Here is a 21,596-nt window from a genome sequence, read left to right on the forward strand (position 1 = left end):
AGGGAGAGTTCCCAATTTTTATGGAATCTGTAAAGTGCAAAGAAAGAAATTAACATATTCAGGATGTATTTTTAAGGGCACACATATAAAAAGGGATGGCAGTCTACAAAAATGAAGACGTAGTAGAATTAGACATTATGTTAAAATAGAGAAACTAATAAAAATTATCTCAGTAATGTGAAATTATGGGTAATATTGTTTGCTTGACATCTTCATTTCTCAGTTATTTACACTGAGATGAATTATTTTGGTATTAAAAATATTTTTTAAAATAATAGATACCACCTCCTCCTTTTTAGAATTCTGTTCACTGATAACTCATCATTTTGATCAAAGAAAGGTCAAGAACATCTCCTGAACAATATACAGAGCTCACTAGCTGGTCACCAAAGTTTTGGCAAATAGTTTGTCCCTCAGCTCTTTATATCAATAGCACTCGCAGAAGACGTGCTGCTGAAGGTGTCCGCGGTCCATTCTACTGACAGAGGGCATCTGCAACTGCATATCACATTTAAGGGGGGAAAAAACCCCAATCTAGTTCTTCCCATTCATTGAAATATGCAAATGGAAAAAATGTTACTTAGTACCACTATTAGATTGAATAGATATTGCAAGAGTATTTATAAGCTACACACACAAACAAAAATCAAAAACATCAGTTTTATATTTGATGCTGAGGAAGAGCACAGCACCTCAACAGTAGTTACTCTCTTGTTATATTGTTAGATAAAGAAATGGAAGAAAAAAAAGATAAAGAAAACTGTTCCTCAAGAGCGCATCCGGATAGTCATTAGCTATCATCATCTAACGTTCTGTTTCAGTGTATCCTTATAGAAATAAAGAAGCATATAAATAAAAATTTGGAAAAAGGAAAAAAAATGGAAGCTGATTAATCTAACACACATTAGATTTTGGGTAGCATTAACATCTGTAATTTTTCTGCTACTTAAAGGTACAATCTGAGTGAAAACAAAAAGAAAAAAAACACAAGAAAGCTCTGAAACTAAATTTCTTTCTCAGAAGTTTTGGTTCACTGCATGGTTGATAAAGCCAACAGACAATATTCCCACATCTTTGATTTTATTTCAGCAGTTTCTAGAAAATATAGTAATGGAGAAATATTCTTCTATTTCTATTTCATGGCTAAAAGTTTAAATTTAGTGTGTTGCTCAAATTAATTCTCAATGTTCCATTTTAAGCCTCTATATTAAAAGACTTGTGCATTTTATTCCTTAATATAACTTGCAGGATCTCAGAGAACACTGCTGCTTGATTTACAGGGTATATTCTTTATCACTGAACTTCAAGCTATTTGTTAGGAATAAACAATAGTGCCTATAACAAAAAAAAATAAAACTTTTAAAGTCTCAAAAATAAAAATCTGAGTATAAAATACTGTAATTATATATTAATTAACAGCTATACTCCTACAAGCATAAGTAAACGAAATCATTTGGAACATGGAGCTATCTCTTGAGAGTTAACATCATACTTTTAGGAGATTAATGATCATGAATACAAGTTAAATTAGTCACAAATGGCAATGAAGAAGACGTATGTCGAAGTTTTTCTGCTCCAGGAAGGTGAGACAGCAAGCTGCACTGGCCAGTACAACATACCTTCAGAATTCAGGGTTTTTGGCAGGTATATGCTCAGCTGTCAAGATCAGCTGGCAATTGTAGCTCGTCAACTATCTGCTGGGGGGAGGGGGACGTAGGCTGGGGTTCAGAATCGCTGTGGACATTATCAAACTACACAAGCTTCTTTTCCACAGCCTTCACTCTGTCCTCTGAGGTTCTGACATATCCTAGGATGGTAGTCTTCAAATTGGAAATACACAAACATTTTCTGAAGGGTCCAGGGGATTTAGGGAGTTTTACATGAACCACTTTCCATAATCTTTTAAAAACAAATCTTCCTAAGAACATACCTTTTCTGCCAACGTCATCTTTATTTCATTTCATAAGACAAAGACAGATCTCTCATCTGAACTGAACCTTACTTTGGTATATTGCTCTGGGGGGTAAACCAACTATGCATCAAAGAGAAAATTTTATATCTTGTAGTTGGCTATGCAAGAAGGCGAATGACTCTTATGACTAGGTATAAAATTCTCAATTCTTTAAACAAAGTGAGAGAACTAATTAAGCTATCACTGATAAAGTATTTAAAGTAATTTTGATGATGTATTACTAAAAGATTTTTTTTTTTTAAAGATTGGCACCTGAGCTAACAAATGTTGCCAACCTTTTTTTTTTCCTGCTTTATCTCCCCAAATCCCCCCTGTACATAGTTGTATATCTTAGTTCTGGGTCCCTCTAGTTGTGGCATGTGGGACGCTGCCTCAGTGTGGCCTGATGAGCAGTACCATGTCCACGCCCAGGATCCAAACCGGCAAAACCCTGGGCTGCCGCAGCAGAGCGCGTGCACTTAACCACTGGGCCACGGGGCACTCCCCAAAAGTTTTTTTAACATATAATGCAACGGAGTTTGTGGTAGGCAAAATAATAGCCCCCAAATGATATCTACACCTTAACCCCTGGAACCTGTGAATGTTACCTTATGCGGCAAAAAAAAAAAAAAAAAAAAAGACTTGGCAGATATGGTTGAGGATCCTGAAATGAGGATACTATCCTGGCTTATCTGGGTATGCCCTCAAGGCTACTATTCTAGGAGAGAGGCAGAAGGAGACTTGACACAGACAGAAGGGGAGAACGCCATGAGACCACATAGGCAGAGATTAGAGAGATGCAGCCATTAGCCAAGGAATGCTAGAAGCCACCAGAAGCTGGAAGAGGCAAGGAACGGATTCTCTCCTAGAGCCTGCAGAGGCAGCACATTCCTGGTGAAACCTTGATTTCAACCCAGTGATACTGATTTCAGACTTCTGGCCTCCAGAACTGTGAGAGAATAAGTTTTGGTTGTTTTAAGCCACTGAGTGTGAAGTAATTTGTCACAGCGCCCACAGGAAGCTAATACAGAATTCAAAGAATCGAATGGCATTGCCACAACAAACACCTTCCTTTCTCATCCACTTACTACAGGAACATGTTTTGAACACTAATATCTGTAAAAATAAGAAAAGGGGAGATAAATTTGTTGCCAAATCCTGTCTCACTCTAGCAGAAGACAGAAAACTCTTTATAAACTTATTAAAACATTTGGCAAAAAGGCCCTCTACAGTTCACAATACAGAGATGCATTTCCAATTTAAAAATTTTTTTGAAAGGTTACTCTTTATGTTTGTAATTTAAAAATGGGAAGGAGTTACCTAAAGTCATGTGCCACATAACAACATTTTGGTTGATGACAGACCAAATATGTGATGGTGGTCCCACAAGATTAGTACCATAGAGCCTAACTGTGTAGTAGGCTAGACCCTCTAGGTTTGTGTAAGGACACTCTATGACGTTTGCACAAACAATGAAATTGCCTAACGACACATTTCTCAGAATGTACCCCTGTCATGAAGCAATGCATGACTGTATTTCTTCAAGAAAACTCTCGGGTGTACACTCCCATAAAGAGATTCACCACTGTGGATACTCTCCACGTCTGCACTACAATCCATTCAAAAAACAGCTAACAGCTTATTTCATTAACTTCTCAAAAAATGTTCATTGGGCTACTAAGGATTATCATGAATTTTACCTTTCCATCAATTTGGATTCTATGTTTTAGCTCCCAAATTCCCATACATCATTTAAACAAAGAGGGATGGTACATGTGTAATATTTCTGTCCTTATTTCCATTTTGTGCTACGTTCTTTGCCTCTAAACCACCAACACCAGAAATAAAAATAGTAAAGAAAAGAACTATTCATAAATCTCTTCTATTTTTGTACACCTGAAGAAAATCTTTGCCATACAATCAAAACTATAAGGAACAGAAAAGCAAGGATGTGACTATAATTCTGTATCCTTACCTAGACCTATGTGAGGCAGATGTTCAAATAGGGTCCAGCTGTGGTCATCAATGTAATGATTCTTCAGGATTAACAGCTGGCAAACATCTCGGGCAGTTATGTCACTGGGTACCTCTAAAGCCCTGCTGGTTTCATCTTCACTGTATACTTTAATTACCTGTATAGGTAAAAATAAGAAAAGAAGCTAAAACATTCTATTACAGATATCATTCTAATAAGTCATCAAAGTTATTGGTTAAGCTGGTTACAAACCCCTTATACAATTTCTTGTTCATCTAATTTTCTTATACATTGAGTGAACGCTGCTTATCCAAGACTTGACTGTAACAAGTCAAAATCACTTTGTCCAACAACTTAAACTTTCTCCTCTTCAGAGTCTAAACAAGAGGCCATTCAATCACCATTCAGTGCCATTTCCCCACCTCTCTGGTATAGTAAGAATCTATGTATCACTTACCAATATTTTAAATTTTCCATTCCATATTTAAGTCCTTTAAATAATCCAGGTAACACAGGTGATTTATTCCCAGATATATACAAGTAGTAAAAGCAGTAAACAGAATCAGACTTTGTGAAAAGATTTCTCTATTTCAGGTAATAGAAATTTTGGCAAAAACTGGCTAGAAGTTCACCAAATACCTTTCCTTTTCTCTTTTGCAATTAAGTCATGTCCATGGGATTGAGTTTTAGTCAATGGAATGTGAGCACATGCGGTGTTAGACTTTCAGGCCCAACCCATGAAAATCTCCCACATGTTGTCCCCCGTTCTCTTACACCACCCTCCCACTGCATGGAAGTGACTAGGAAGACCCACAGCAGGGTAAAGCTGTGGGACAGAAGGAGGCTTTGTCCCTGAATGACCACAGGGAAGGTGCCCAATTAGGAACGTCCATATGGAACTTTGACATGAGCAAGAAATAAACTTTTATGGTGCCAACTCACTGTGAATTTGTATTTATCTATTACAGTAGCTAATGTTACCCCAAATTATATAGAACTAGGGCGAGTTTCATAGAACACTCCCTTCAACATTTGCCAAGCTGTGCTATATGCTAGAATTTCCACTATTAATTATGGTATGTTGTATATTAATTATAAGAAGGTAAATACCTATGACAATAGTGGACTAAGATCAACACAAAAGTAAGAAATGGTAAGAAAATGCAACATAATACACCTGTTACAAAAATAGAAACACTTCAACGTTGTTAGTAATTCAAACAAATGCAAATTAAAACAATGTATCAATTCTGCCCTCTCAATAAGTTTTTTAAATCATACTTCATGACAGTGCAACGAAACAGTTGCTCTCTTACAATGACAGGAGTGATATAAATTGGTAAAACTATTTTGTATACCTATTAGAAAGTATTTATCAAAACATTAGAAGGGCCATTCCTTTGACTCAGTAATTTCAGTTAGGCAAACTATCTCAATAAATCTGTCCTAAATGTAGAAAATGGCTTCAGGCCTAGAAACGTGCAGCAAAGCATTATGTATAATTCTAATATTATAGACCTAATACTCGGCAATAAAAGAATAGTAAACTACCATACTTTCACAGAATGGAATATTATATGGGGCTTAAAAATGTTATTCAAGGAAATGATATAAGAATTTTAAAAAATTCTTAATTAAATAAAATCATGACACCTAAGTATATGTTACATGGTAAAGTACAAACTTACTTGTTGGACTGGCTCCCAGCCCCCTACCCCTCTTCTGCTAACAGTATTCTGGTTGCCTTGCAGAGCACCACTCCCTCCCTCACCAACAGTTTTTGTGATTCTGGCAGCTCCATCTGCAGCTCAGTGATAGTGTGTTGGAGCTGCTGGAATTGGCTTATAAGAGCTGGTCGTTAAATATTCAGGAATTTGCAAGCCAAGCATCTTGAAATTAGCCATGGTGGGAGTACATACACCAAAGAAATTTGCAAATGCTACAAATAAGGCCTTTTTAAAAACAAAATTGTTTTTAGGGCCCAACCCCATGGCTAATAGTTCTGCACACTCTGCTTAGGTAGCCTGGGTTCACAGGATTGGATCCAAGGCAAGAACCTACTCCGCTCACTGGCCATAATGTGGAGGCATCCCACATACAAAAAAATAGAGGAGGAGTGACACAGATGTTAGCTCAGGGTGAATCTTCCTCAGAAAAAAAAAGAAATTATTTTTAGAGCCAGTTTACCAGCATACCACTGTCTCAGTTCCAGAGAGATGTTATCCAAATTGATCGATCAACACCCAGAATGCCCCTGGCAACTGCGATTATCTCAGAGAAGGGCACATGACCTACTCAGAGCCAGTCAGAGCCAATCTGGATATCTGCTCACATAACAAAAAAGCGGGCCCTCTTTTCTCCTGGGCAGATGTAGAGTGAAGCAGGTACTGTTCACAAAGAGAAAGACTGTGGGAAATGGAGACCACAAGGAGTAAGCCATGCCAAGAGATGGAAAGAGTCCTGAGAATATCGTTGAGCCCCTGGATCAATGAGCACTTGAATTCTCGGTGTTTTTGTCATATGTGTGCTATGAGGCAGTAAGCTGTTAGTGGTAACAGCCACCTACTTAGCTCCCTTGTTGTAGCCATGGACCTCTTCCATCTCATTCTCCATAGTGCTAGCAAAAGAAACTTTCTAACAGCCAAACCAATCGGGTTGCTCTGCTACTAAAATTCTTCAGGGGCTCCTTGTTGTCCTAACTCAAGCAGCTCATTGTGTTTATTAAGACCCCATACAAGGGGCAAGTCCTTTGCTAAGTGTTTTAATATAAGGCAGTCAGAGACAGAGATGGTTGTTGCCCTTAGAGAGCTTAAAGTCTAGTGTGAAAAGCAGTATTAAAAAAAGAGTAATTACAAAGTAGGGCATAAAAATGCAGATGTTACTAAATCATAAAATGGGGGTTAGGCAAGCCCAAAAGATATCCACGAAAAAGTGCTATTTAAGCCAAGACCTGAAGGAGGAGTAGGCAGCAGCTAGGCAAAGAGACAGTAAGAGCATTTCAGGCTAAGAAAACAGAGGCTGTGCAAAGTCCCTGGGGCAGAAAGGAGCTTGGCAGGTTCTAAGGATTGAGAGGAGTCAGGGATGGCAGGAGCAGCAGACAGGGAAACTGTGGGGAAGCATGATGGTAAGCGAAAGGGATGAAAGGTCCTAAGTTCAGAGTTCACTTGAGAATCACCAAGCTTACATATAGTAAACAAACAGAGGGACTTGGATACGTCTGACAAGGGAGAAAAGGAAGAAGAAAGGAAAAAGAGAATCTAGGACTGAACCCTGAGAAATTCCAATATTTAATGGTGAGTTAGAGGCAAGAAAACCTGCCTCTGGAACAGGTCACTGTGACCCTAGTGGAACATGAGGAACACTTGTAATCCACTCCTTCACAGCTGCACACGAGGCATCCCCTAGTTGGAATCGATGCTCTGACCACCACTAACACGCTTTATTTGGCAACTTCCTACTTATCACCTGGCCCCAGTTTCCATGGCACTTTCTCCAGAAAGTCTTCCCTGACTGCCCACGGCTTTGTCATGTGCCCCTCTTACATGCTCTTATTTTGTAATTTTCTGTTTGCAGGTTGTCTTCTTCCTCAACTGTGCTAGTAAGCACCTTTAAGGAAAATCTCTGCTTTTTCACCATTTGACATGGTATCCCGGGGACCCAGCCCACCGCAGCGTATGGCTTAATAAAGATCTTTGGAACGAATGAACTTTGTACCCCTGCAAAGCCTATCCAAGGGCTGTGCACATATTAGGTACTCAATATACATTTGTAAACGTTAATTTAAAAATATTTTCTGTCGCAAAGTGTATGATTAAAATTTAATGCTCAGGAAATTAAAATTCTTCTCAGTGAGCAACAGATATACAAGTTTTCTGCTAAGTAATCCTAGATAAGGATTGATTCAACATTGCTGTTAATGGGCAGGGCTGAGTTGTGAAGTCATGGAGGCAGCTACAAAGTCCTATGAAAATAGACTGCCAAAATCAGATGCAATTGTCTGTGTTTTCACTTCAATTCATTTATTTTTTGGTTAATACATGCAGTTCAGTAAGATCCCAAAATCTGTTTGGAATCTCAGTGTTTCCCGTGTTTGGCTCCAGGTAAACGATCACTCTCAAGCGGGTGCCTTCAGCACTGTGCCTGTGCTCGACCACTGGAAGGATGCTCAGGGACACCGTTCACCAGGTATCCACGCTGCCGTGGTCAACACCAACTAGACCATGCACTGCTGGGTGCTCCTGCCAAAAGCAACACGAAGGCAACCACTCCTGAGAGGCCCAGGGGATCTGACCCTGGGGCTGCTCCCTCCTGTGGAGCAATGAAGAGCCGCAGTTTCGGTTCACTCCAGGCCGCTGCAGATTCCACGCCAGGAAATGGGGGGACCTTGTGGTGACCTGGCGGCTGCTGGAAAAGCTCCCTGTGCTTCCAGACCACTGCAGGCTGTTTTACAGAAAACTCCCCTCACCTGCGGTCACACGAGCAGGCTCTCATTTTTCACGCTTTTTTACGTATCTCTGAGGAGCTAAGAAAATGAAAAACTGGAGATGTTCTGGAGCTTAAACCAAATTCAAAAAGAGAGCAAGAAGAAAACAAGAGGAAAAGTTGGGGAAAATGAGAAACGTATCTAACCATTCAGGAAATGCCAATATTTTCTTCAGACTATGTCGCTGCAAATCTGAAAGAAACAAGTTGCCAAGAATCAAGATACCTAAATTTAGAAGGGTTAAGCCCACTTAAATTTCTGGAAAACGTGCATGGACTCTCTTTTAAAATAAATAACACCTGCTGAGAGAAAAACTTAATACTCTCGTTGGAGCTCCATTTCAAACTTGTTTTTCTTAAGTCCAATTTAATGCTGACATTTGTCCAAAATACACATTCATCTATGAATGAAAAATTATATTCTGGTTGATATTCCACAGCAGCAAAGCCCTGTCATCTTTTACATCTATTCAGTAATTGTGAAAAATTCCTTCACCACCAATGGGATACCTTCATTAAAAAGTCTCATTTTATTTCTATTTATTTCTCCTTAAATTATATGAAAAGCGAAAGATAATTGAGTCTTAATTCTCTAGGAGAGTTGACTATGCCTCTTGCCAAAGTATTACTACACTAAACCTTCCTATTTAAGAAATCAAGTCATTAGAAAAGGTACATGACTACCATGGATTAAAACTATGTTAAAAACTTTTGGGATCATGTAAAAATCAAAGAGCAGAGTTGTTCTTAAAAATCATTAAAGCAAAATACTGGTATCCTATTTCCTCTACATACTGAGAGGTAAAAAAGAGATTTGAAGATCATATAATCATGCTATTTAATAAAGGGATATTAAACATTTCCAGTTCAGTGGCCCAAATTCCCAGCTTGCTTTATAAAGTAAAAAACAGAGTGAGAAGAATATTATTCCTATCAATTGATCTACAAGAACATCTAAAATTGTATGCCAGCAGGAAGAACTCCTACACAGACTCTACAGGAGAACAGGAACTTTCTTTGTTTCATCAGTGCACAGACACTCGACTAGCAAGAGAGACACGCACTGATAAGGTCTGTCTACAACAGCCCGCCAGCATAAACAGAGAGAGCCCAAGGACGGCCCACAGTGTACAAACAGGCTGTGTTTAGGAAGCCTTCAATGTCACAGCAATCTTGACAATTAGAGCAACCTTGGCCTTTGGAGTGGAGCTTCAAAAACTGCTCTGGGAGCATGACACTTCTGGCAATGACAATCTAACACACAGAGAGAGGAGCCCCTGCCGGGGATATGCTGGAATATGCGTGGCCCGGATCTCTGTTTTGGCTGCCACCCTTATCCATGCGGTTTATACACGTTATACCTCAACTTCCCTGGACTGCCCTCCATAAAAAGTAAGTGTACGCAAGAGATTAAAAATTAACAACCCATTTTTAAAGCAGTAGACACAACAATGTTCCAATACATAGAGACAACAAGAAATGGTTAACTTTTCAGAAAAAAGCTTGAGGCCCCTAAAGCCTTGAGACTAAAAGAGACAAAATATTGAAAATATCAGACAAAGGCCATTTCTGAAAAAATAAACAAACACAATAAAGAGATCAAATTTGAAAGCCAATTCAATATGTATCACCCTGCTACCAAAGCACACATCGTACTCCTCTGCCACGATCCCTGGAAATTCTAAGAGATTCTGCGGAAGGCCTTAGGAAAGAACGGGCTAGGGCTGAACAGCCAGGCCTCCTCCTCCCGGCGGACCCTAGGAACAGGATGGCCCGGTACAGCCAGGTCCTTTTCCAACCTGGTTCAGCTAAGGATATGTGAAACAAATTCGGAGTTGTCACCTGGTCATTTGGCAATGCCACAGAGCAGAAAGGGGGCATCGGACCCCTTGGTAAGTAAGTAGCTACTCAACAGCTTCCCTCCACTTATCTCTTGTTTCTTCTAGAAGAGGGATAATCACTCAGCAGGTAAAAAGTAGAGCACAGATAAATATATGAGCAGGAATCCTCAGGATGAAGTGAGGGAAATTAAAAAAATAATAATAAAGAAAGAAGGAAGGAAAGAGGAGGGAAAAGATCACTGAGGCATGGTTACCTTCTCTTTTTTTTCTGCTTTTTCTCCCCAAAGCCCCCCAGTACATAGTTGTATATTTCAGTTGTGGGTCCTTCTAGTTGTGGCATGTGAGATGCCGCCTCAGCATGGCCTGATGAGCAATGCCATGTCCGCCCCAGGATCCAAACCGGGGAAACCCTGGGCCACCAAAGGCGAGTGCGCGAACTTAACCACTTGGCCACGGGGCCAGCCCCTGCATGGTTACCTTCTATGTCAAAGTTTCTATTTTAAGAAAATTGAATTTTTCAATTAACTACATTTAAATACACATTTAATATGTAATTCTTATCAATTAAATAACTAATTCTTATTAATATTTCATTTAAAATAATTTAAATGCCATATTTAAATACCAGGATCTCACCATGATGTAACATACATAAGTTTTATTATTTTTTAATTTTGTAAGCTTATAAACAGAAATTTATTGCCCGTAGTTCCGGAGGGTGGGAAGTCCAAGGTCAAGGTGCCAGCATGGGTGCATTCTGGGGAGCCCTCCTTCCTGGTTCACAGCTAGCACCTCCTTGCCATGTCCTCACTGGGAGGAAAGGGCAAGGGAGCTCTCTGGCGCCTCTTTTTTTATTTTAGTAGTTACTCAAGTTTTTAATACAAATATTTAAATTTACATTCTTCTATCAAGTCTAAATTTAATCAGCAGCACTATTTCCTCCATCAAGAAATCAGGATCACAGCATAGTTCTACTTCCTTCTTGTCCCCCTCACAACGTCCCATGCTGCAATGATCTGGGATTTTAATCTCATTCACTTCTTCATTCACTCATCACATCTTCCTTTCATTCAGCCCAAACTTACTGAACATCTACTAAGTTTCAAATTTTTTTAGCAATTAAAAATGATCTACACCTTGTTCTATATCATGTCAGGAGTATGTGCGACACGGGTGTACCCATTTATCAAAATTGTAGAGCTAATATTTATACATCTCAATAGAGAGACAAACAGACAACGGCCAGGCCATAGATAAAAACAGAACTCTGACCCACTACCTGCAGCCACCTACCACAGCCAGTCCAGGAGGCCAGCCTGACAGAAGTCAGACTCGCAGGAAGCCAGATTGCTATCTCTAGTGACAGTCCAGGAAGGTAAACAATAACTTCTGGAACAACTGGCCCCAAATGGCCAGGCCTTGATTAATAACTGACGGCTAGGTCTCCACTTAAAGTATATAGGAATACTTAAAGTATATAACTCTTCAACAGAAAAATAAACTCATCTACTTATTATATCTATCAATTATATATATTAACATATAATTAATAGAAAATAAGCAATAAGGCCCATAGAAATTTGCTGTGTCAAAGTAAAGCTTATTTTCACAGCTCTTTAAAAGTTTATATTTCATATACAGTAGGATTATAAAGCCATCTTTTAATGTTTCAGATTTTTTTCTTTATTATTTTTAACAGATAGGCAATGTACCTAAATCATGTGAAATATTTTTATATCGAGGTCAGAGCAGCCCTGGACTTTTACATTCTTCTAAAAAGGAATGCAGTGTCCTAAGATAAGAGGAGACAGTCTGAGATACTTTGAATTAAGCAATTCAAAGAGTTCCCTTGAAGGGAATGGGACATAATATATTCATTATAATATATTCATTATTACTTATTCCAAATCTCTAACAAAATGATATATTTTAAAAACAAAGAATGTTTAGAAAATCCTAACAGCTCAAGAAAAGCTGTCACTTCCTTACTGCCATCCCATATTATTTTTCTAGCTGTCAAATATTTATTAAAAGATAAAATAGTACATAGTTTAGAGAAACCAGGTAGCAGGGAGTCTTAAATTCTCTACATTGAGAGAGATATTGAACAACACATTTTACCTGAGCATGAGCAGTATGTGTTTAATTAGTTCTAAGATATTAACTCAAACAATATCAGGATTACAGGGACTGACCAAACAGGTCTATTCCATATCCCTGTGGCCCCTTTCAACTTTATTCCCTAAAATCCCTTTCTTAGTCTCTAAATCTGACCATAGTTGGTTTTTTTCCCTCAGTTTCTTGAAATAGCCAACCTCCTTTCAGACACAGGGCCTTTGCACATACTGTTTCTGCTGCCTAGAACACTTGTCTGCCCACTTTATACACCCAACCCTCAGATAAAACATTATTTCTGTGGGGAAGCTTTTGATGACCCTCCCAAGTTTAGGTCCAGGCCCTCTCTTCCATGTATGCATGTGTACAACTATGTGATTACTATCCATCAGCCTTCACCACTCAGAATGTGGCATGATAGCAGGGATGATGTCAATGCTTGCTTCCTGTTATATTGCCAGCAGTTAGAACAATGCCTGGCATGTAGTGAACCATCAAACATAGTGATGAATGAAACCATTCTATATAGCCCTGGAGGAGGTAGGATAAAGCCTGGCTAAAGAGATGAATTCAGAGTTAAAGGACCTGTACTACCGGGGATCCACAGATCTTCCAGGAGTTCTGGGTATGAAGTCAAATGGCACTGATGGAGTTTTGTGATGTATTAATTTGTTTCCCATCCAGCTTCTGGCCAAAGAGGCCCAGTACGGACTCACTACTGGAAATGCTCCAGACTTGGCATGGCAGGCGGTTTAGCACTGCCACACCTGACAGCTTGGATCAGTGACACTGCCGAATCATGCCACGTCTAGGCTTCCAACCAAGAATGGAAAGACAGTCTGCAGGCAAAGGAGGCCCGGAAAGTCTCCTTGAAGCCCCTCTACTCTAGTCTATCCTCCTATTCTGTTCTTGACCCTTGCTGCTTTCCTTCTCAGGCCAAGAGCCCTGCAGACTGCTCCTTCCTTGGCTTCCTTTCTCCCTAGAGGGTAGAAAGACAGACCCTATCTCAAGTCGGGATTCGATTTTACGAAGCGAGAAACTGGAAGCCCTGGAAACAATGTGCTCTGTTATGTGGTAGGGAAAAAAAGCAAAAAAAAAAAAAAAAAAGCTCCAATTTCCTTACAAAAGAAGGGAAACATTAAAAACTAAGTCTAAAAATATCCTAAATCATGCACACGCACATATCCATATGTATATACATATGTTATTTTAGGACCTAAATCTGCTAGGAATAACAAAGAGGGGTCAAATCACAAATCCCACACTCATGTTTCCAACAACTTCATCAAAGGAGTGTTCCTGAAGCCCTGGTGTTTTTAAAACTCGTCTAATGCCTGTGAAGATGCCAATGCTGACTAATTCATCTTTGAAGTGAAAAAACCTTCACAAGTGCTAATGCTTATTCATATTTGAAGCAGAAAACCACTGGTCATGCTTATGTTGGACACAATGTTATTCCAGTATCTCCTTTCAGTTTTTAAGCAATTGTTTATTCCCAGAATAACTGTAAGACATGTCTAAGTGAAAAAGTAAAAACTGTTTCACCCAGTGAGAAAGAAGGACTAGTTGGGGAGTGAGGAAGGAAAAGTATTTAGAAGGGAAAAGGGGAAAACACGAGGAAAGAAACCACTTATTAGAGCCCAGGATACATCAGCTTTCGTTGCAATTCTCGAGTGGCCTGCCATTAACTGAAACACTTTAGGAACTGCCTTATTTCAGTGATTTTTTAAAAGCACATTTTCTCACTTTTAACTTCTCTGAAATCTAGATGTAACTTACCATCAAAGGTATAGCACAGTTTAACTGGAAGCATATAAAATAATGATGCTTCTTGTAATTGAAGGTGCCATAAAATCCATGAAATATGCTATGTTCAGTCCTTCTGGAACATTTGGGAGTATTATTTTATCAACTTCTAAGAGCATACCCAATATCACTTCCTAGACCTAACATTCCCATGCTGTGACAGCACTAGGAACAACCGATTTATACTCATTTTCCTAATTTTACCTTTCCTTCATTTTCCTAAATACTTACATCAGTACAAAACATGTCTAGAGCATATTCCTATAAAAGAAAAGGAATCAGTACTGTAAGAATCACCAAATACTCAAGGTTAGAAGGGCTCTGGGATATCCACTGAAATCCTCTCATTTTACAGATGAAGCAGCCGGGGCTGGAGATGGTCTGAGGTGCCCGCGGAGCTGCCGCTGGTCACTGGCAGGGCAGGCCATGGAACCGTCTCTGGGCTACCTGATTCTCTTCTCGCCCCTCTGCTCATCCAACTTTCGTGCTGCTTTAAGCTGTAGCTTCTACACAATATCTTGGATAAAAGTCGTAGATAACTAAACATCAGAACATAAAAATACATATACACAAAGTATCTAGCTTTTGGAAGGTTAAAAAAGTTGGTTTTCTTTGTGTTTCACTTTTCTCAGCGCTGCCCGCCAGAAAAACGGCATATACTGAAACCGCCAGCAGAGGGCGTCTTTATTTCTCAGTGGGCGCAAAGAGAAAACTCGTTTTGAAAATTACAACTTTAACATTAGTATTTTTAACCCCATGGAGGTCCTGTTTAATATAATTACAAGCTTTTAACAAAGTTTAAATCTATTTTTAAATATTCTTAACTGTTTGAACTTTTAAGATAAATCATGTCTGTACCTAAAACTTCAATAAGAGGGATTTTTGGGGGTAGATAGATATTTGGCATATATATAGACACATGCACACACTCATAGATAAATAAAATCACCTCACCAGGAGTCTTTCCTGGGACTCATGGAGGAGATTCTCCCAGGCATTTAGAATGACGATGTCAAAATTTTTCTTCAAATCTTGATAGAACTATTCAAACTAATTTGACTTCTGAAACTATAAAATAACATCCCTCTTATTTTCACAAATATTGCTGAACCTATATGTCCAAATATGCACGTCCAATTAGAAGGCTATAATCACTTTCTGACCACGTTGTTTTTGCCAAAATAATTTTTGAATCCTTCTTATGGAACTGTCTTAAGAGCAAGCATTTTTAATATTCCACAGGGGTAGAAAAATCTTTATCCTTTCAGAGGGCTTAATATCTGAAATTACCAAAAGTCTTGCTTCTTTTTTCTGCCAAAAAGAGATTCTTATTTTCTAGATTTGGCTTCGGCTGCTGGGGCATAGCCAAGAGAGCCAGCCCTAAGACCGCCCCAAGCAAGAGTCTGAGACTGTTAATCAGCCCAGCTATTTTTAATCTGCCTTCATTGCCAAACGTGGACCAGGCATCGTAGTTTACAAAATAATATAAGGCACGACCCGCTCCCAAGGAGGTTTACCCCAGGTGCTTAGGGCAGTGAGGGATGCTGGAGTCTATTTATTCTGTGATCGGATCCCACACCACCAGCTTTTCAGTTATGAGTCGTAGATTCCTTACACTGGAAAATGGACAAAATGCTGGCAAACTGATAGCACTCAGTTAATACTAGAGATTATTATTATAAATTTTTTAAAACAAGGCATTCATGATAAGTCTCAACAGACTCCTACAGTCCCACTAAGCTCTAAGGACAGCTGACACATGGTTAAGTCACTACGTCTTTGAGGCAAGACCGAGTGCACAAACAGAGAAAAATAACGAGGAGAGCAAAAGGCAGACTGGAGGAAAGGTGAGATTGTCCAATGAGTGGACTACAGGCGAGATGGCAGAGCACCGCAGCTGCACGGACAACGCTCCGCAGCACGCATGCGCCCATGCGATTCCGAAGCTCAAGCCTGCCTCCGTCGTTTTGGGCGGTGTGCTTTGGTAAGACACCTAACTTCTCCAAGCCTCACTTTCCCCATCCCAAACCAGGTTTGTCTACCAACTTTGGGGGTTCTTGTGAAAATGAAAGAGAATGTGTAATGAGTGCTCAACACATTATAGCTGTTTTTATTTTTATTGGCGTGTGTGGTGGGCAGCGAGTACACCAAACTGCCCACAGCAGCAAGCTGGAGCTGGACAAAGGTAAGGAAAAGGCAGGGTGGACCAGTTCAGGTGGGCCCTGTGTGCACGGCTTTCCAGCACAAGGTATGAAACCCAGGAAAAATGAAGCGAATGCAACAGAAAGACAAACGTAGAAAAGGAAAATCCAATAGCAGGTCAGTATCAAAAGAGGCCGATCTTCATTTTTGAGAAACAGTGTTTATTCAACAAATAGTAATTATATACTAACTCTGGACCTTCCCTGTGCTGGGCAGTTAAATCCAGTGATGATCAAAAGTGACACACCCTCTGGCAGCATATGCTAACATTCCAGTAACATCTCCTGTGTCTAGTGAAACAATGTGTTACACCAGCCACAGATTTATCTCTTTCAAATATACAACCCAGAAGCCCCTGCCTGATACTCCGTAGAATAGTGAAAGGAGAAATAATCTAACCACTTATCTTATTATATTTAAATCTATGATTCCAGATTAAATATATTTATTAGCATTACAATAGTTGGATTAATTTTTAAAGTTCAAATTGGAGTGCACCTAAAGTTACAGAAAGGGAGCATAAGGAAGAAGCATTTGAAAGCATATTGTCTTTCTCTTTCTAGATGCATTATATCAAAGACAACCACTTTTTGTTTGACTCATTTGCTACAAGGAAATTTTTGGATAACCACCTTAACAGGACAGGGCACAAAAAATTTAAATTCATAGCAATAGGGAGATTTTTTAATTGTTTATGAAACTAGTAAAACATGCAATTTCACAGATGAGGGGAAAAAAAGAATTCACATTTGTTGAGCTTCTACTCTCTGTCAAGTACTTCTAAATATTTATTCTATTTAATCCTTACAACCGTTCTGTGATCCCCAAGACAGACAAACTGATTCTCAGAAAGGTTTAAAAGCAGACATCCAAAGTTACACCACTCGTCAATGACAGTGCGAGCTCAAACTCAGGGGTTCCTGGCTCCGAAACACGCAAGCAATCGCTACTACGTCACCCGTCCTAAAAACTCACTTCTTGAGAAAGGGAACATTTTGTGAAAATACAAAAACCATTCATCTATGTAGCACCCTTCCTGGGTGAATATGCAACTAAGTTACCCTGTACAAAAATTAAAAGGGCAGAAGACAGACCAAAGTTTAGCAAGAATGAGAATTCCAGATAAACAGCAATAACAATACTCACTACCCATCATGACCATCTTCCAAGCAAGCCAGCCATCTAAACCCAGGGCACCATCTGTGGATCTCCATTACCCTCCTATACTCAGAAAACTTACTCTCTCCCCACTTACCACACCTTCTACTCTCCCTATACAAGTCATATAATACATTTGTTCAAAAAGCATAACCATATTTCATATCTGGCATGACAATAATAAAAATCCAAGGGACAAATATCTAATGAATGCCCAATATTTCTGAGGCACCTATAGTGGAGAAGGCCAGCTGCCCACCAAAAGCCACCTTTGCCCTCTCCCTCCCTAATGAATCCTGATTCTGATGAGGAGGGCAGTGTGTTGAGCTCAAGGCCTACGTTTCCTGGCTTCTCTTGTGTCCAGGGTGGACCACGTGACACAATCCTGGCCAGGAAGATGTAAGCAGAAGCTCCCGGTTATGCCAGGGTGGCACGTTAACATCTGACAGAAACTGGCCAGCAGGCTCCTGGTCTTCCCATTTTGTATCCTAGGAATGAGAACATAAAAGGAAAAGGGACCCACACTAAGGAAGATATAACAGAAAACAAGAAGGAGTTTGGTTGCCTGAGGACGTTGTGGGGCCACTACAATAGCTTCAGAATGATTCTTCTTATAAAGTGAAAGAAAAATAAATCTCTTCCCTGTTGAATATGCCCTCATTTGAGTTTTCTGGTTACATGAAATTAAACTCAGCCTATAACTGACAATGCACTTTATTCAAAGAGCCTTTCCCTTAAATTTTTAAAATCTAATTGTAAGACCAAAAAAGATGAATTTTGAAAAGCACATAGTACAAGATATGCAAAAAATACACAAGATATACAGAGAAGACTAAAAGTCAAAATGTGAAAAGCCAGAAAGCCTAAGATGCACACCTATGGATAGCTAATAAGACTTAAATATCATAAAAGGTAATAAAAAAAATTGATGTCACATGGCAGCAGTTACTGAATTAAGCAAGGAGTAACAGGTGCACCCATTGATACTGAATCAAGACACCATTAGGATAGATGGGAAAGAGTTTTAGAAGGCTTCCGGGTGGTACTGCAGCCTGAGCTAGGAAACAATCAACAGCCTTTGGAAAAACAAACAGGAGTGTGGAGTTGTCTGTGGGCCACAGAGCACAGACTAGGGGCAGAAGTACAGAGAGACAAACATCAAACGCTCGGAGCACACAGAGGAAAACAATGTGCTGGAGTGGAGGCTTCCTCTGAAGCCTGGGAAGCCGCAGTGCACCCAGGCCCTGAGGCGCACGGAATGCTTCGTCCATTTGGAAGGATTTTGTAGGTATTTAAAAGTTTCTGGGCAGAAAGTGATATGAAGATCTGTATTCTTTTATTCCTTACAAAGTAGTTTTTAAAAAATTATAGCAGTAATTTTAATGGTTTGAGTAAGGAAATGAATATAACAAACTATTCTCTTGTATAGATGGGGAATTGGACCTTCTGATAACCAGCATTGCTCCGTATTACACTCATGAATTTCAGATTTGCAAAAGGATCTGAATCTTAAGAAAAATATATTCTAAAAATTATCCCTTTTTTCTCTGCAATTTCAGAAGACACTTCGGGCTCTTTCGTGCTTAGGAATATCTCTTGTAATTGTCATGTGGATAAAGAATGAAGAAATGCCTGTAAACATAATTTGAAAAACAATGTTAATCTGACAGAGGCGTGAAACACTCCTACCCCACAGAATCAGAATATGAACAGCGGGCCTTCTGACCTTGAAGGCTTTCTAGAAAAAGAATGTGAATTTTATATTGCACTTAATTTATACCTTACAGTGCTTGAGTCTTTTGTTAACTCTTTGGACCCTTAAAATGTTTTCTTGAAGTAACATACCAATCTAGAGCTCTGGGTATGAACTGTCTTTCCATCTCTCTCTCTCTCACACACACACATACACTATCACTCACACTCACTTTGCTGCCTACAATTGCTTTTTGAATAAAGTGTTTTCTACACTGGAGCATATGGGAGTTGGTGGAGCTGCAGAGGAAGAAGAAAGGATTTGCCTAAGCTAATTGCAGACTAGAAGTTTAATGGCAATTATACACACCATAAGGCAATTCATTAACATTAATTTCAGGAGGAACACGGATCTAGGAGAAACACACTGGATGTCACAAGACCTAGATTCTATTTCTAGCTTTGCCATTGACCTTCTGGGTGACCTTGCGTAAGTCACTCAACACCTAAAAGACTCAGTCTTCTCATCTGAAAAACAAAAGGCATAACCTGTAGTTATATGAGAAAAAAACTAAGAGGTAAAGGATTCATTCAGAACACATGGGGAGGATGCGACAATTTCTAAGGGATATGATAAAACCTTCTTCACTAGAACCTTGATTCACTTGGATCAAGGCAATCAGATCCTAATTGAATTAGAGGAAGCCAAAAATTTCTTTCCAATTTACTTGATAGTCTACCAAAATACTCTGTTCCTCAAAGATCAAAGTGTATTTGATCTGCTACAAAAAAGACCCATACCATGTTAAGGGCTGTATTTAAAATGCAAGTTTCTAACCACTCTCAGGAGAATCTTATGGCCACTTAGAGCAGATACACTAGCTGATAAGAAAATTACTCCCTAGGCTATTAAGCATTTTCAGAAATGCCCTCACAGCTCTTCAGATGATTAGGATTCTAGTTGTCAAATTATTTTGCAAGAGCTACTCATTAGGATGGACAAACTTTCTGCTAAACCTGTGCAAAAAGCACCTGCCTTCTCGGGAAAATGAGAAGCTGCCTTCCAAATACTCTGAGAAATGCTTATATTAATTTATAAGATCATCTTAAATTATGATACATATAGAAAGTGACAAGTCAATTACAAGTGTGGAATAATCTATTTAAAAAAAAAAAAGTCATAGTGTAACCAAAGCAGATGGAATGTTTGTTAGTCAGAAAAATACCCAATTCCTAAATTAAGAGATACCAAGATTTTCAGAAGAATCTTATAGACAAGGGGTCCTTTGGGGATTAAAAGTCAGGTGAAAGGACTTTCAGCAAATGATGATGTGCTAAATTATATGAATACTTAATACGTGGTACTCATTGGAAAGGAATAACATGGATTTGGGCCTAAGGAATTGTGACTTATGTAATTATTATAATAGAAACCTAACAAGAAGCTTACTATAAAAGACCAAGAGAAACCACAATGATGTGTCCACTGGCAGATCAGAACTAACATCAATTATAATCAGAGCTTTCCAGAGTAATCCTGTTTTGCTACTCACCAGTCAGTGCTAGCAGCTATTTTCTAACCACATTTTACTATACCAATTTCCCCTAGACTAACTGCTCAAGTCCTTGAAAACGACAGGACAGCATCTTTTTCTAATGTTTTATACTCTCTCTAGGAAAATAAGAAATGGTTTAAATATTTCACTAAAATTGTGAAAATACAAAATATATTATTTGGTTCATAGAATTATAGACATGAATAAGACTGAAGAGAGCATTTAACGAAAATCTCTCAGCTATTATCTTACAGGTGAGGAAATAATGACTGTGGGAGATTATATGACTTGCCCAAGGTCACACAGCTAGGAAACAGAGAGCCCAGGTGCTATGCTTTCCACCATACCAACCTGTCATCCAAAAGACCACACAATGAAAGTTTCTTGGTCAATCTAAGCCACAATATTAACTGCACAGAAGAGCTCAATCATAAGAACAGAGATTTGATATGCTATTTTAATATACTTTTCACATTCCCAATGAGTCAGGGAATCTATATGGTCATTATTAATACATTACTAAGTCTAAATCAAAGGAAAGATTCAAGCTCAAAGCAGAATATTTTTAATTAAAGTTGCTTCAGATGAAAGAAAGGCATTAAGAAAGATAAAGAACAAATGTTGGCAAAATTACCATTTACTATTCCAATGCCAAGTAAAACGTGCCTAGTGAATAAATGATCAATTGGATAAGAAAATAAATTGAAAACCTAAAAGTTAGGAACAATAAAAAAGAGACACTTCTTTAAAAAAAACCAAAAAACCATAATCGTTAGATCTGTCATTTTCAAACAAATTAACCATGACCTTTGACTTAA

The 21,596-nt window shown here is 38.9% G+C and overlaps 1 protein-coding gene across 3 annotated transcripts in view; it reads right to left on the minus strand.

The window, feature by feature from the left end:
* GRB14 (growth factor receptor bound protein 14) overlaps positions 1-21,596 on the minus strand; it is a 122,376-nt gene that overhangs the window by 39,110 nt on the left and 61,670 nt on the right. For all 3 annotated transcript variants that reach the window (XM_014860284.3, XM_044768802.2, XM_014860275.3), the window contains one exon: positions 3,927-4,083. In XM_014860284.3, coding sequence (XP_014715770.3) covers positions 3,927-4,083 — 157 coding nt within the window. The remainder of the gene's footprint in view (positions 1-3,926; positions 4,084-21,596) is intronic.

This window comes from Equus asinus, chromosome 4 (genome assembly GCF_041296235.1).
Source record: "Equus asinus isolate D_3611 breed Donkey chromosome 4, EquAss-T2T_v2, whole genome shotgun sequence".
NCBI lineage: Eukaryota > Metazoa > Chordata > Mammalia > Perissodactyla > Equidae > Equus > Equus asinus.